The sequence below is a fragment of the Myotis yumanensis genome, unplaced genomic scaffold (genome assembly GCF_028538775.1).
Source record: "Myotis yumanensis isolate MYYU_CA2020_CCGP unplaced genomic scaffold, mMyoYum1.0.hap1 SCAF_13, whole genome shotgun sequence".
Lineage (NCBI taxonomy): Eukaryota > Metazoa > Chordata > Mammalia > Chiroptera > Vespertilionidae > Myotis > Myotis yumanensis.
Genome location: NW_027223764.1, coordinates 44,518,327 through 44,533,878, shown reverse-complemented (window position 1 = coordinate 44,533,878; position 15,552 = coordinate 44,518,327). Strand labels below are relative to the sequence as shown.

The window sequence follows — 15,552 nt, the reverse complement described above, 5'->3', positions numbered from 1 at the left end:
AAGACCTCATGCTCTCACAGGTAATAGAGAGATTGCAGGCTTGGGAAACAGTAGGGACCCTGAAAACCTCCTTCCCCTGTCATACTCTGCCATGTTCCCTGTTCCTTCGCTGCTATGTGGATGCTGTTGGTGATTACAATTTGTATATTAATGGGTTTTTATATGAAACTAGAGGCCCAATGCACAAAATTCGTGCAAGGGGCTCAGCCCTCGCAGCCCCAGCCAACCCTTGCAGCCACAGCTCCGGCTGCCTCAGCCAGCCCTTGCAGCCCCAGCTTCATCTGGAAGGTCATCTGGAAGGACATCTGCAAGGTCGTTCAGCTGTTCTGTCTAATTAGCATATTAGCTCTTTATTATATAGGATACTAGAAGCCCGATGCATGAAATTCATGCATGGGTAGGGTCCGTAGGCCTGGCCGGCAATCAGGGCCGATTGGGGCCTTCTGGCTGCCAGCCAGGGCCTTCCTTCATTTTGCTCCGCCCCCTGATGGTCAGCATATGTCATAGCGAGCGGTTGAACTCCTGGTGGGTCAAACTCCCAAAGGGACAATTTGCATATTAGCCTTTTATTATATATGACTAGAGGCCCGGTGCACAAAAATTTGTGCACTCGGGGGGGGGGGGGGGGGAAGGGAGGGGTCCCTCAGCCCGGCCTGTGCCCTCTCGCAGTCTGGGACCCCTCGGGAGATAACGACTTGCTGGCTTAGGCCTGCTCCTGGGTGGCAGAGGGCAGGCCCAATCCCTAGGTGCAGCCCCTGGTCAGGCTCAGAGCAGGACTGATTGGGGAGTTGGGGCACCGCCCCCTGTCATGCACAGAGCAGGGTGGATCGGGAGGTTGCGATGCCACCCTCAGTCACGCTCAGGGTAGGGCCGACTGGGGGGTTGGGGCACCGCCCCCTGTCACACTCAAGGCAGGGTTGATGGGGAGGTTGCAGCGCCATCCCCTGTCACACACAGAGCAGGGCCAATCAGGGGGTTGGGCGCTGCCCCCTGTCATGCACAGAGCAGGGCCCATCAGGGGGTTGAGGAGCTCCCCCCTGTCACTCACAGAGTAGGGCCGATAAGGGAGTTAGGGCACCACCCCCTGTCACACAGAGCAGGGTGGATCAGGGGGTTGGGGCGCCGCCCTCTATCACCCACAGAGCAGGGCCGATCAGGGGGTTGGGGCACCGCCACTGTCACACTCAGGGCAGGGCCGATGGGGAGGTTATGGCTCTACCCTGTCACACACAGAGCAGGGCCTGTGGGGGGGTGAGGGGGGGGTTGGGGCGCCGCACTCTGTCACAGAGCAGGGCCGATCAGGGGGTTGGGACACCGCACCCTGTCACACAGAGTCGCAGGACAATCAGGGGGTTTGGGCGCTGCCCCCTGTCACGCTGATCCGGTGCCAGGAGGCCTCGAGGTTCCGCTGATCCCAGTGCTGGGAGGCATATTACCCTTTTACTATATAGGATAGAGGCCTGGGGGCCGGCTGGTTTGCCCTGAAGGGTGTCCTGGATCAGGGTAGGGGTCCCCACTGGGATGCCTGGCCAGCCTGGATGAGGGGATGATGGCTGTTTGCAGCTGGTCACACACCCTTCAGGGTGGGGGTCCCCACTGGGGGTCTGGCCAGTCTGGGTGAGGGGCTGAGGGCTGCTTTCAGGCTGGTGGTTGTTGACTAAAGCTCCCAACTGCTCCTTTTTTTTCTCTTTTTTAAATTTTATTCTGGGCCAGCTTTAGCTCTGGCTCTAGCTCTGAGGCTTCCGCTGCTGAGGGTTCTATAATCAAAACAATGTATAACTCCAGCTCTGAGATCCCGGCAGTTTGTTTAGCTTCTATATTTGTTACAAAGTTTCAAACTGCCGGCTCAGAGGCCGGCAAGGCAGGCGGGGAACATTGGAGTCCTCCGTCACTGCAGCAAGCAAGCCTCATGTCTCATGTTCGCTTCCAGCTGCCTGGCTGCCGGCGCCATCTTGGCTGACAGTTAATTTGCATATACTCACTGATTAGCTAATGAAAAGGGTAGCGGTCGCATGCTAATTACCATGTTTCTCTTTTATTAGTGTAGATGTTTGGTTGGGGAAAAAAAGGTAATCAGAGGGTTATCTATAGAAGATAGATATAGATGTACATATAGGTACAGATAGAGAAACAGAGACAAATAGAGATAAGAGATAGATAGAGATAGAGATAGAGATAGAGATAGAGATAGAGATAGAGATAGAGATAGAGATGATAGAGATATCTCTAGATATCTCTATCTAGAGATAGAGAGAGAGAGAGAGAGAGAGATCATCTCCAGGCATAATTGGAGAGTTTAAAAGTTTAAGTTTCCAGGCTTGTTGAAGTAAGAGTAGAATAATTTCCTCATGCTTCAGCCTACTTGATTTTAGTAATTTAATAGCTTGACTATAGTGACTCCATTTTGTTCTTCACTCTTTCCTCAAAGTGTAGGATCAAACCTTGGGGACTCAATATTTAGAATCAAGTAGAGGAGGTTGAGATTGCAAAGGAGACCCAAGAAGCCAAAAATGTTAACAATGACTGTGGAATGCCGTGGAAGCATTGTACATTTATAGTTACTTTTACAATTGAGTGGAAATTTTTAAAGAAAAAAATAAAACCCTTTTATGATTCCTAACGTTAATTAACTTTCTAGATTTTGAAATAGTACCTGAGGGCAAGAGGTGATATTCTAAATATTTTACTAGCAGGACTTCGGAGCACCAACACTTTGATGGCAGCTGGAGGAGAGAGGGGTCTCAGAGGCCCCTGCTAGGCCCCTGCCAGGCACTAACTCTGTGATTGCTGGATCCCAAAGAAGTGCAGAGAAGCTGGGTGGCAGAGGACAACATAGAGGGGACCTTGGGGCAGCTGCTATTTAATGATTGAGTAGTACTGGAGCTTACTACTGAATACAAACCCTGCCTAAGGATCCTTACCAGCAACCCCCTACCCCCCTCACCCCCACCCTCCCACACACACGCACACTCTCTGCCTGCTCATTTCCCCAAACTCTTTTATCTACCACAGCAATTTATTCATCATTTCTTGTGAACTCCTTGCATTTTCACATCTTCATGATCTGCCCTATGCCTAGAATGCCTTTCTTCTCCTTATTTGGCAAATTTCTTTGAATCTTTGAAGACCAAGGTAAAATATCACCTCCTCTGTAAAATCCTCCTTGACTTCCCAAGGCAAAATTATTGCTTTCTCATCATCATTCCATGCACTTTATACATACTTTCTCCCCCCCCAAATAGGTTTGTATTGATTTTTATTTTTTTATATAATATAACCATTTTATTTATTTTAAATATATTTTTATTGATTTCAGAGAGGAAGGAGAGGGAGAGAGAGATAGAAACATTAGCTGCCTCCTACATGCCCCCTACTGGGGACCCCCACAACCCTTGACGGGAATCGAACCCAGAACCCTTCAGTCTGCAGGCTGATACTCTACCCACTGAGCCAAACCGGCTAGAAACATGTTTGTATTGATTTTAGAGAGAGAAGAAAGGAGAGGGAGAAACATCCATCAGCTGCCTCCTACTGGGGATCAAGGCCACAACCGGGGAATGGAATCAGTGGCCCCATGGTACATGGGACAATGCTCAACCAACTGAGCCACACCGGCCAGGGCAAATACTGTTTTTTTGTGGTTTTAAAATTATTTATTTTTAAATTTAAAAAATAATACTGTTATTTTTTTTTAATTAAATCTTTATTGTTCAGATTATTACATTTGTTCCTCTTTTTTCCCCCCATAACTCCCCTCCTTCCAGCTCCCACCCCACCCTCCACCCTCACTCCCCACCCACTGTGTTCATCCATAGGTGCATGATTTTTGTCCAGTCACTTCCCGCATCTCCCACACCCCTTTTCCCCCCAAGAATAGTCAGTCTATTCCCTTTCTATGTCCCTGATTCTATTATAATCACCAATTCATTCTGTACATCAGGTTATTTATTCACTTGATTCTTAGATTCATTTGTTGATAGATGCATGTTTGTTGTTCATAATTTGTATCTTTACCTTTTTCTTCTTCTTCCTCTTCTTAAAGGATACCTTTCAGCATTTCATATAATACTGGTTTGGCGGTGATGAACTCCTTTAGCTTTTCCTTATCTGTGAAGCTCTTTATCTGACCTTCAATTCTGAATGATAGCTTTGCTGGATAAAGTAATCTTGGTTGTAGGTTCTTGGTATTCAGCACTTTGAATATTTCTTGCCATTCCCTTCTGGCCTGCAAAGTTTCTGTTGAGAAATCAGCTGACAGTCGTATGGGTATTCCCTTGTAGGTAATTGAGCCTCTTTCTCTTGCTGCTTTTAAGATTTTCTCTTTGTCTTTTGCTCTTGGCATTTTAATGATGATGTGTCTTGGTGTGGTCCTCTTTGGATTCCTTTTGTTTGGGGTTCTCTGTGCTTCTTGGACCTGTAAGTCCATTTCTTTCTCCAGATGGGGGAAGTTTTCTGCCATTATTTCTTGAAATAGGTTTTCAATATCTTGCTGTCTCTCATCTTCTGGCACTCCAATAATTCTGATATTAGACCGCTTAAAGCTGTCCCAGAGGCTCCTTACACTATCTTCACACTTTCGGATTCTTTTTTCATTTTGCTTTTCCAATTGGGTGTTTTTTGTCGAATCTTTGGTTTGATTCTTGAGCTCCTCTGGTCTGCTATTGGGTATAATATTCTTTATTTCAGTCCGTGTATGCTTACTTTCTAATTTCTTTATCGTAGCATCGAGGGTCTCATTAGTTTTCGTGAGGCTCTGCACAAATTTATGGCAAGCCCTCAAAATTGCGATTCTTAGCTCCATATCCTCCATTTCTGTCATGTTTTTTTGTCTCCGCATCTTTTATGCTTTCTTGGTGCACCCCCTTGTGGTCTCTGTGCGCAGTCTTGTTCTAGCCAAGCCTTAATTGTTGTAGTTAACACTAGAGGGATTTGACCCCCAGGCCGACTGGCTATAGGAATCAGCTGTATGGAAAACGTCTGCCTTCTGGGGAGGCGCTAATCCAGCCTTTGCCTGAGGCGATCGGCAAATGGCTGTGCGCAGGCTTTGGGCGGGGCGGGATCAACAGGGCGGGCGGAGGGAGCAGTTATGGCCACGCTCAGTCCCGTTCCCAGAGGCTCTGCTTCTCAGAACCCCGGCAGCCGCTGCAAACCTCGGAGAGAAAGCTGCCCTCAGGTTCCAACTGATGCCGGATAATCCCGCTTCTCCCGTTTGAGTCTGGGTCCCTAGAGACTCGCCCGGATCTGGAGCCCAGAGTCTGAGACTCACTCCCGACAGAAAACGACAACCGCGCCCTCAGCCACCAGCCCGCTTTGCGCGCGCACCTCGGTACCTTTGTATTTTCCACACTGCGCCGCCTCTGAGCCTCGATTTGCTCTTCTCTTTCCTTCTAGTTGTAGAGTCTCTCTTCAGCCAGCCTTCCTGTGGTTCTGGGTGATGTCCGTTCAGTCTTTTAGTTGTATTTTTGAAATGGTTGTTTGCGACAGCGGTCTCCGGTGTTTACCTACGCCGCCATCTTGGTCTCCTAATACTGTTATTTTTAAAAAACAGCTCAGCAACATCTCTCACTGTGTCTGATTCAAAGGGAAGGCTCAAATGTTTTCTGCTAGGGAAGAAGGAGGACACACCGGGGATGAGTTCGGAGGGGTACACGCAGGGATGTGGTGGTTGTGGAGGGTTGGTTCGAGGAACGCAGAGTGTAAGTGGAAATCAAGTTGAGTCCTGATAATGGAATGGTCTACAGAATATTTCAGAAGGAGGAGCTCTGGTGAAAACGGAAACCACTTCAATGAAATCAGGTTTCAACAAAAAAGGCTGAGGTTAGCTCGAGAAGGTGGTTTTCCTTTGAAACTGGTGGCGCAGTGTGGTCTCCTTTAAGAGGAAAGAACTATAATCTAGGTAGGGGGTTGAACTTCTGATCCACTTACCCTGGGCCCCCAACATCCTTGAAGTAGGGACCTCGGAGGGAGGGCCCTGCTGACAGGTCAGATGTCACAGGGCTTGGCTTGGGCACTCTGCAGACAGCTGCCTGGCTCTGCCACTTGCCAGCTGCATTGCCTGGAGCAAGTCACTCAACCTCTCTGTGCCTCCATTTTCTCTACTGTAAAATGGGGCCAATGATAACACCTTCCCTCTATGATCTTTGTGAGGATTAAACCAGACAATACGTGAAGAACTTAATACAGTGTCCAGGGCATGGTGAGCACTGGAAGGAGGCAGTCCCTACAGTGAGGGACAGGGTAGTCTCTGGAGCCATGAAACTGGTTGTGGGAGGAGTCGCTGATGTCTGCCAGCCCTGAGTGACGTTCACAATTCAGGGAAGAGGCAGCAGCTGGCTGGGGGTCGGGGTGGTGGCTGGGAAATGGTCTGAAGAGAGTTAGCAGTGTCATTGCTCAATCCAACCAGTGGAGCTCACACTTCCTGTTTTCAGTGTCTGTGAGCCCTGATGCTAGAGCTGCTCGTGTTGGAACAGGATCCTCTTGGCCCCTGGGGGGGAATGCAGAGGTTGAGCAGCAACTCAGTCTGGGCTGGGCCCCTTAGCTTCATAGCACGCCTTTTCTCTCCTCACATTGAATTGGTGTGTTTCAGCTCACCCAAAACACACCAACGCAATCCTAGGGTGGGAGAGGGGAGTGGGGTCCATTCAGTTCCCCAAGAATTTAAGTGGCTTTGCAATAATAGCCACTATTTTTGTGCCTTTACTAGGTGCCAGGATTATGCTGAGAGATGTATGAACTCATGAATCCTTATAATAATCCCAGGAGGGAGATAGTATTACCTCTTTTACAGATGAGGAAACAGAGGCACAGAGAGGTTAAGATTCTTTCCTAAATCACACAGCTAGTGTTAGAGCCAGGATTCCAGTCCTGGCCACCTGACTCCAAAATCCATGCTCTGAAACCACTACATCTTACTGAATAGGACAACGTGCTAGATTATGGGGATTAAAGACTGAATATTTGGGCGCTTTCCTTCCACCTGCAGTGGATGGTCCATCAGCTTCTGATCAAGAGGAACAAGCAGATGTGAACCCAATAACCTGAAAGCCCGCAACTCCTTTCGCTACAACAGGGTGATTCACCACAAGACAGTGGGCGTGGAGCCTGCGGCCCACGGCAAAGGTGTGGTCGTCATGAAGTGGAGAATCGGGTAGTGAAAACTGGCCACCTCCTACATGCGGACCACCATTGACAAGAACGCAGGGCCCGGCACATGATCCACAGGAACAATTACCGCCCGGATCGGCCCATGGCCGCCATGCACAGGGCCAGCTGCACCCTGTGCAGCCAGAAGCCCGTGAAGGTGAGGAGGAAGCGCCGCCCCACCAAGAGCTCCTGAGCACCCTCCACCCCCAAAGCAATAAAGGTATCAGCCAACTTTCCAAAAACAAAAACAAAAAGCTGATACTCTGGGTCCTTGCCCTCCCGGGGCCCTAGGGAGCCCAGGAGACCTGGCACCCCCAAACCCCACGCAGAAAACTGTTTATGCAGAGAACACACGCTGGCCACATCTTGAATTTACTGGGCACTTCATGTAATCTGGCCAATTGCCCCCAAAAGATATTCACTTAGGTGCTTATCGGAAACACCTGAGCTTTTCAAACCCACAAAGCCTGGCACCAGCCCTGACCTGCATCACAATCTCTGTGGGTGGAATATAGGCACGTATATTTTTTTTAAAAGGCTCTCAGGTGACTCGGGTAAGAAACACTGCCAAACCCATTAACACCGCTTGGAAACTCCAGTACTTGGGCATCCAACCCTATCTCCCAGCCTGCCTTCTATACTCTAGTTCTTTAGAAGCTGATGTTTGGTTCAAAATATATGCTCACCTCCATTAGGACACCAACCAGCGTCAGACTCTGAGCCACCTGATCGTAGGAATCGCGATGGCAGGTCATGAGCTCCATGAACAGATCGAGAAAGCTCAGCACTAGCCCCACACAGTTAGTGGGCAGTTATGTTTTCTGTTCCCTGAATGCCAACAGACTCGAGCTGAGCTGGGTTTTGGATCAATAATTTTCACTCATACAGGTGTTCTGCTTGTTTGAGGTCAGCCCTGGGGTTGTTGGGGGCAGAGTGCAGAGAATATGGTGAGACGAATACTAAAGAGGATCACCGTGCAGATGTATAAGATGTGCACTGCGCAAAAGCATCAGGCCAAGGGGGGCAACGGGGGTTGATACCCAGCCTGCCACCATTGACCGAACTGCGGGTCCCTGGCTTACAACTCCTTTTGTACCTATGTGCCGTGGAGGGCCTGACCTAGAACTCTCCTAGCTACTTCCCAAAGCCTCATTAACTCCAGAGATGCAGCCCCCAAAGAAACTCTGCGGTACCTGCCACCATGGTCATTTTCTGCTCCCCAACTCCCTCCCATACCAACACCGGGGGAGAACGAAAGTCTTTAGAAAAATCCCATTTTATTAATCATCTTTATTCAAAATTATAAAAATAGATATAAATAAAAATAGCAGAATATAATTATTAAATATTCAGTGTACAGGAGTGGTCCTCACCCCACTCAGTGAGGATTGGAGGCATTTGGCTGGAAAGTCAGAAGGGATAGCTGTCCAAGAAAGGGACATTTATGTGAGAGTGAAACTGAAATTGTAATGCTGGTCACGAGGCATGCCCAGAAGGATACATTCCTAGGCATCATGGGAGACCCAAGAGGCCCCAGGAGTGACCCATGACCTCTCCTGACTGGTCATTCTATGTGGCATCACAGTCCATACAGTTTAGGGAAATATCTAGACTTACAATTAGACACAGGAACACCAGCTCTTACTCATTCTGACTCCTCACAGCCTGAGCATAAGTGTGCATATATACACATGCATAGATAATGTTTCCTGATACATTCATGGAATGTCAGAGCCCTACCCTCAAGTTATTAATGTCCCTGCTCCCCAAACCACTGTTCCCACATTGGCCAAGCTCCCTCAAGAGACCTCAGTTCTGTTACACTTCCTAATTGGGAAATGATTCATTTCCCAATAATAGGCCTCATGAATGCCCTCTGTTGGGGGAGCTACCTCTCCTTCCCATGCATAGAAGATGTCATGTTTATCTCCAGAAGGCTTTAATCCAGAAAAAGACAAACTACTGGTCAGTACCATCCTGGACCAGGACCACCCCTCCATCCTGGCCAGAGGGGATCTGGGCATCCAGCACCCAGTCCTGAATCTGCGGATAAAGCCATTGTTGCTCACCCTGGTGGGCAGCACAAGCAAAACCATCTCCGCAGAGCCTATCTTCCTCAGTCTCTTCCTTATATGTGGCTGGTGCAGATGGAGCTACTGCAAAAATGACGGTCAGCGTGGGAGTGGGTGATGCTCCTCTCCTCCCTTGGCTCCCTGGGGGCCCCCAGAGGGCTAGGCCATTCAGAGGGTTAGGCCATTCTCTTCCCCGGTGTTAGCGCGGATCCAGGACAGGAAGTGCGAGACCCTCGTGTAGACACCTGGCTTGTACTTCATGGCACATTCGCGGCCCCAGCTCACAATCCCAGTCAGAGTCAGGCGGTCTTGAATGGGGCAGACCAGGGGGCCCCCTGAGTCTCCCTGTCAAGCCAAAAACACAAAAAGTGAGCCCTGGAAGAAGTTAGGAAGGGGGCCATCAGATCCTACGACCCAATCATACCCAAGAGAGAAGGGAGAGTTTTCCAAAGTCAAAGTCCTTAGTGACTCCCCATTTCCTACCACATCAAGTTTAAAATCCTCTGGTTGGCTTTCAAAGCCCTACTATCTGCCACTATTCCACCGATATTCCCAGACCCTATCTCTCTCCCATCCTGGAATATGCTGTGCTCACTCTCATTTTTGTATCTTGCAACTGAAATGCTCTCCAGTCTTCCCTCTGCCTCCTCAAATCCCTACTGAGCCACATTCTCTTTACAGCCTCCCCTCCGTGACCATCTAGTTGGCACTCAGCTCCGTCTCCTAAACATCTGATCATTTATCATTAACACCACACTCTGAACACTGAGCTATATTATTTTCTACTGTTTCTTCTTAGTCCTCCTCTCTCCCCCCACCTGAAGTGCCTAGCACAGAGACAGGCTGACAAGTGTTTGGTAAAAACATAAGAATTGGTTTAAACCTAAAACTTGAGCTCCTGATTCTGGCTTCCTGTGGCTTTGGCTGCAGAGGCTCAGGAGTGCTGGAGAGAGGTGGGGATAATGGAGAGAGATGCTTAGAACTCTCACCTGGCAAGAATCTGTTGTCCACGCTGGGTCAGCAGCACACAGCATTTTGGTGGTGACTTCAGAGCCATAGTAGTGGGGCTGCTGACACTCCCGGTGGGAAACCAGTTTCACCACAGTCATTTTCAGCTGATCTGGATAGAGATAGTCGGCTAGATGGAAGAAACACGGAGACTTTTATGTTAAGATGTGTCTGCCCAGCCCTTCTAATGGGAACCTCTGCCAGGGAGGGGACCAAAAAGTATTCCTACCAGGGAAAGCCCCTATTCTTTTTCCACCCAAATCTGAGTTTTTAGCCCAGTTATAGCCCCTCACCCTCCACTTATTTACCTTTACGGTTCATCATTCCCTAAACAGTGATCCCCACTCCATCTCTGGACCCATCTGCTACCTCCTTCTCTATCTCCACAGTCCTCCCTTAATCAAGCTGAGCTCCCTTCCAGCTGACACCGCTCCCCCAGGACCCCTGAGCCAGCCCCAAAGGTCACTTACAGGTATTCTCTTTTCCGAAGCCGGTGACCTCACAGCTTGTGCCGAAACGAGCATCCCCACCCACGGGGGGCAGGCAGACAGTCTGTATGGACCGGGATGGCTGTGCGCACTCGCCCGAGATGGAAATGATCTTCAGCAAGGCTGGGGGAGGGGGAAGAGGTCAGAGGGGAAAGATCACCACCTGGTCAGGCGGTCACCGTCTCTGCCCTCCAAATCCCTCGGTCAGTTAGGGTCAGAGGTCATCCCGGGAGGTGTGCTGGTAGGATGAAACAAGTTTCCCTTGTCCCACGCCTCATAGGCTTTGTTCCAGCCACGGACAAAGGCGTGGGCAGCCAGGGCTACTGCATACAGCTGTACGAGGGTGCTGTGTTTTTTTTCCTACGAAAAGCCCTGACTGAGGTAGATGGGCTGAAATTCAGCCCAATGTTCCGTCAAAGTTCTCTATCCTGGGACAGATTCTGCCTCCAACAAAGAAAGGGGCATCCCAGTCTAAGCCACTGCCCACAGGGCCACTGCCACCCAGGGAGGGCTACCTGTTTGGAAATTCAGGGACTCTACCGGGGAGCACCCTAACCCTTGCCCACTGCTCCCTTTGTTGTGTTGAGTAGGGTCTTCAAGTTCCCCCGCAACCTCAACCTCCCACCTGAGTCTCTTTTTGAACCCCCCCTCTCTGGGTCATCATCATGATGGCAGATGAGGGTTTCCACTCACCTATATCATTGTGGTGAGCAAGCGTGTCAGCGCTGTAGTCCTCATGCAAGATGAGCTTTTCTACCTCGAACTTCATCTCGCCCCGTGTGTTGGAGTTAAGCTTTGACCGACCCAGGTAGACAATGTAGTCCTGCTTCTTTGGGTTATTACTGTGGGAAAGGAGGTCCTGTCACTTCTGAGCCCTCCCACCACAGTGACCTTGGAGCATGACTTGTCCCCAAGGCTATGGGCCATATGAAAGGGCTTGAGAGGGTAGAATTGACGTGAAATCCTTTGCCGGGAAGGGAAAAGGGATGTGTCTGGGGTAGGGCAGGAGGGCCGGGGAGAAGAGACAGAGGGACGTACATGAAGCAGTGTGTGGCGCTGACCACCCAGCAAGGACTGATGAGGCTGCCACCACATACGTAGGTGACAGAACCTCCACGGTGCTTCCTGTAGATGGCTGCAAACCAAGGCTGGTCCTCAGTGTTGGTGAATTTTCCCCCGACAATCTTAAAGCGGGGCCTCAGAGCCTTCTGACCACACTGGAACCCTGCGTTTGCAGGAGGATTTCTTCCTGGAGGAGAAAGAGAGGGGTGTCTTGGGAAGACAGGTAGGAGAAAGTGTCCCTCTCCTCATCCTCTGACCTCCCAGTTTTGGGGGGCCAGGCAAGCCTCCCTCCTCATCCCTCCTGTGATGGAATAAGGGCATATATGAATGTGTCCCCTTTCACCCACTATCCTAAACAGGTTGGTGGCACTCACCTGCAGAGCAGTCGTTCACCATGCACTCTTGGACATGCTGATTTCGGCCAACCTTCACATAGCACCAGGGCTTTCTCTGGTTGTCTGGGTTCCTGGCAACACAGACGGGAGAGGGGTGTCATTTCCAAACAGAATGTCTTTCCTGCATCCTCCCCTCCAAGAAAGACTCAACCAGAGGCCTGGCTATTCTCATGTTATGGCCAGCACTCTGGAAGCACAAGGGCGTGTTCAGAAGGGCTCTGTGAGGCCATGGGGAAGGTGCTTGCTGCCCCCACCTCACCTGCAGTAATTGTGTTTCCCCAGGCCCAGCTGGAGAGCATCAGGTCTGCGGGCATGGTAGGTTTTCAGAATGACATTGGCAGAGTTCCAGGGCAGGCAAGGCTGGCCCATGGAGCCGGTGTTGGCCGTCCCTCGGTAAGAATGACCATTTCCCTCGTAGCAAGTGGCCGACGTATCTATGGAAGGATTTGAGGATGAGAGAATATCAGAAAGAGGAGGAGGTTCAGGCAGGCATTTCAGAGATCCTGCCAGGCCTCAGTGACTTCAGGCCTGGTGGAAGACACTAGAAAAAGTCTCCTTTCCTCCCACTTCACATGAGTGCAGCCACAGCTTACAAGACAATGTGTGTTTACGTGTTTGACTCTGCCCTCCCAGTGCTGAGGGAGCAGCCGTCTATCACTAGGTCAGTTAGGGTCAGAGGTCATCCTGGGAGGTGTGCTGGTAGGTGTGATGCCCCCCCCCACTCCACCTCCACCTCCTACCCCCTGCCTGCTCTTGCATCCAACTCATCTCTCCCTGCCCCCAAACCTCTTGTGCCCCCTCCTCCTTCCAGATAGAGTAGGATCTCCATACCTATCTCACAGTGTTCCCCCTGGAATTTCTTTGGGCAGTTGCATCGATGAATGTTGGAGAAGTACTTGTAGGACACACATGTACCTCCATTCAGACAGCCACAGCTTGCTGAAAATCACAAAGGCGGGGGTGAGTAAGCAAGGAGCACGGGAGGAGGTAAGCGGGGGAGCCAGCCCTGCATCAGGGACAGGGAAGGGCCGTCTCCCAAGGCTTCTCCAAGATGTTTGTGCAGCCAGATATTGTGCAAGGGATGGGTACTCACATGCACCAGATTCTGCATGACGATCATGGCTGTCCTGGAAAAGATAGGGAGAGGGGAAAAGGTCACCAAAGGCCCCACACCCCTGGGACCTCAGGGTGAGGACAAACTGGCCCCAGTCCCAAAACTCATCCTTCCCTACAGCCCCCTCTCTCATCACCCCGGTCCTATCTAACTAGCCCTCAGATGGAAGGTGGATCATGGGTTTCCAGAGAAGAGAAGTGGCTTGACTCAAGCAAGCTTCACAGATCAGGTGACAGCAGGCTGGGGCCGTTGCAAAGGCTTCTTCCTCTCCAGCCTGCAACTCCCTTGGTTCTCCAGGCCCCCTCGGCCACACCTGTCCCCTTTCCCCGGAGGGTCTGGCTCTGCATTGGATGGAATCGGGGGGCGGGGGGGGGGGGCGCACCAGCTCCCTATCAGCCCCTTCCTTCCCCTGGCGCTGTTCTGGAGGGTCGTGCAAGCCCCCTCCCACCGCCACGAGTCAAAGCAGGGACGCCGCTTACTTCGCAGTTGCTCACGACCAGAGCGCAGAGCAGCAGGCACGCCCGCGGGATTCTCATGGTGGCGAGGCTGGGGCTCCAGGCAGCGGCCTGCGCGGGAAGGAGAAGTCAGGGAGGAGCCGAGGAGCGAGAAGCGCGCCGGGCGGGTCGCGGCAGCGCAGGGTGGTGCCCCTGGGTCACCTGCGAGGCGAGCCCGCGGTGGTCTCCCATCCCTGGGATTCAGGGGCTCGGCACCGCCGGGACCGGCACCCGCAGGGGACGCGTGGGCACGCGGCCGGGCAGCGGGCGGGGGGAAGGGACGCCGCGGGAGCGGGGCGCGCATCCTCCGGCCGCCGCGGGGGCGGCTGCACTCACCGGCAACGGCGCGGGTCGGGCGGTGCGGACAGGTGGACGCGGTGCTACTCGCCGGGTTCTGGGCTCCGGTCTCCCCGCTGTGAGGCGCGGGCTGTATATTAAGACCCGCCCAGGCGCTGGCCCCGCCCCGGCCCGGATCGTCCCGTCCACTCCCTTCCCCTCCCCTCCCCTCCCCTCCCCTTCCCGGGAGCCCGCCGCCCGGACCCTGCGCGTTTCCTCGACGGTGACGGAGCGTGAGCAGCAGCGCGTCGGGGCGGTGGGGACGCACCGGGCCTGAGCTGATTGATAGAGAGGCACCTACATCCCAGGCCTGGGCCCCGCCCAGGGCAGCCCACCCCCCACCCACACACCCAATTGCGGAGAGGAGGGGCGCCGGGGAGCGATGATGCCTCCCCCCAGGCCCCGAGGTCAGCTCCTCTCCAGCCTTCCCGCCTGGGCCTCCACCTGCCCGGGAGGGTGCGTGAGGACCCCGGGTACCGGGCACGGTCCGCAGGTCTCAGGGCTGTGGAGTCTTTTTCTCAATGTGCAAATGCATATGTCACGTCCTCGCTGAAAACAGAGGAAACACTGGTAACAGAGGCTGCTTATGTCGAATGCCGGCTCTCCCCAAAATTATCAGCACACCCAGTGGATAAGACCAAGCTGAGACCGCGGGGAGCGAGTCTGGTAGTGCATGGGGGAGGGGGAAGGCGAGGTCGGGTTTTATTGAGGATTTGCAGTTTGGTCAAAGGGCGTTCTTTGGAAGTGAGGGCTTGTTTGGCGGGGGATCGAGCAAAAAAGAAAGCGAGGGCTTGATAAGGATTAGATTAGGGTCATGACACAAGATTGTAGGAGTGTGAAAACAAAGTCTTTGGGCACAAACTGGTGATGCTTTCTTTCTGTTGAAGGTCTTTCAGGAAGTTCCTATAATGAACAATCCATTTATTGATTTTTTTTTTGTTTTAAATAGATTTTGATTGATTTCAAAGAGGAAAGGAGAGAGAGATAGAAACATCAATGTTGAGAAAAGCATTGATCCACTGCCTCCTGCACACCCCCTCCAGGGGATGGAGCCCGCAACCCAGGCATGTGCCCTGATGGGGAATCAAATCCTGAGCTCCAGGTTCATTGGTGGAAGCTCAACCACTGAGCCACACCGGTGGGACCGAGCAAGCCATTTATATGCCTGGGCCAGCGTACAGTTAGCTAACACAGACGATGGAATAGTAAAGTCTTATTGATGTAGACAGTGAGCTGCAGAGGGGTAGGACGTTCCGTTTTCACCTGTAAGGAGAGGAATTGGGGAACTGGAGGGCAAGAAAGAAAAGATTTATTTAACACTGTGTAAGGTTTTGAAAACACATCTTTGTATCATCCGTTCCCCAAAAAGACAGACTTTCAAATGCATGTTTGTTTAGTGTTCTACTTCATCACAGGGCATTGTTTCTAATAAGATAAAGT

At 51.6% G+C, this 15,552-nt stretch overlaps 1 protein-coding gene across 1 annotated transcript; it reads right to left on the bottom strand.

Moving 5' to 3' along the window:
- Positions 1-8,413: 8,413 nt before the first annotated feature.
- PLAU (plasminogen activator, urokinase) lies at positions 8,414-14,191 on the bottom strand. Its single transcript, XM_070433032.1, has 11 exons — positions 14,113-14,191; positions 13,762-13,848; positions 13,262-13,295; positions 13,000-13,107; positions 12,428-12,602; positions 12,148-12,239; positions 11,750-11,960; positions 11,405-11,553; positions 10,694-10,834; positions 10,205-10,353; positions 8,414-9,560 (listed from the first exon to the last, which is right to left on the bottom strand). The coding sequence occupies exons 2-11, from the start codon at positions 13,816-13,818 to the stop codon at positions 9,384-9,386; spliced, it is 1,293 nt and encodes a 430-aa protein (XP_070289133.1). The 5' UTR covers positions 13,819-13,848; positions 14,113-14,191; the 3' UTR covers positions 8,414-9,383.
- Between the last annotated feature and the right edge of the window lie 1,361 nt (positions 14,192-15,552).

Bases quoted from the DNA above. Each gene is read 5' to 3' on its own strand.
- PLAU (XM_070433032.1), bottom strand. From the start codon at position 13,818: ATGAGAATCCCGCGGGCGTGCCTGCTGCTCTGCGCTCTGGTCGTGAGC. The intron at 12,240-12,427 runs GTGAGGTGGGGG...CTGTGTTGCCAG, and splicing joins GGGAAACACAATTACTGCAG to GAACCCAGACAACCAGAGAA. The intron at 10,835-11,404 runs GTGAGTGGAAAC...CCCCTCCCCCAG, and splicing joins TGCTCACCACAATGATATAG to CCTTGCTGAAGATCATTTCC.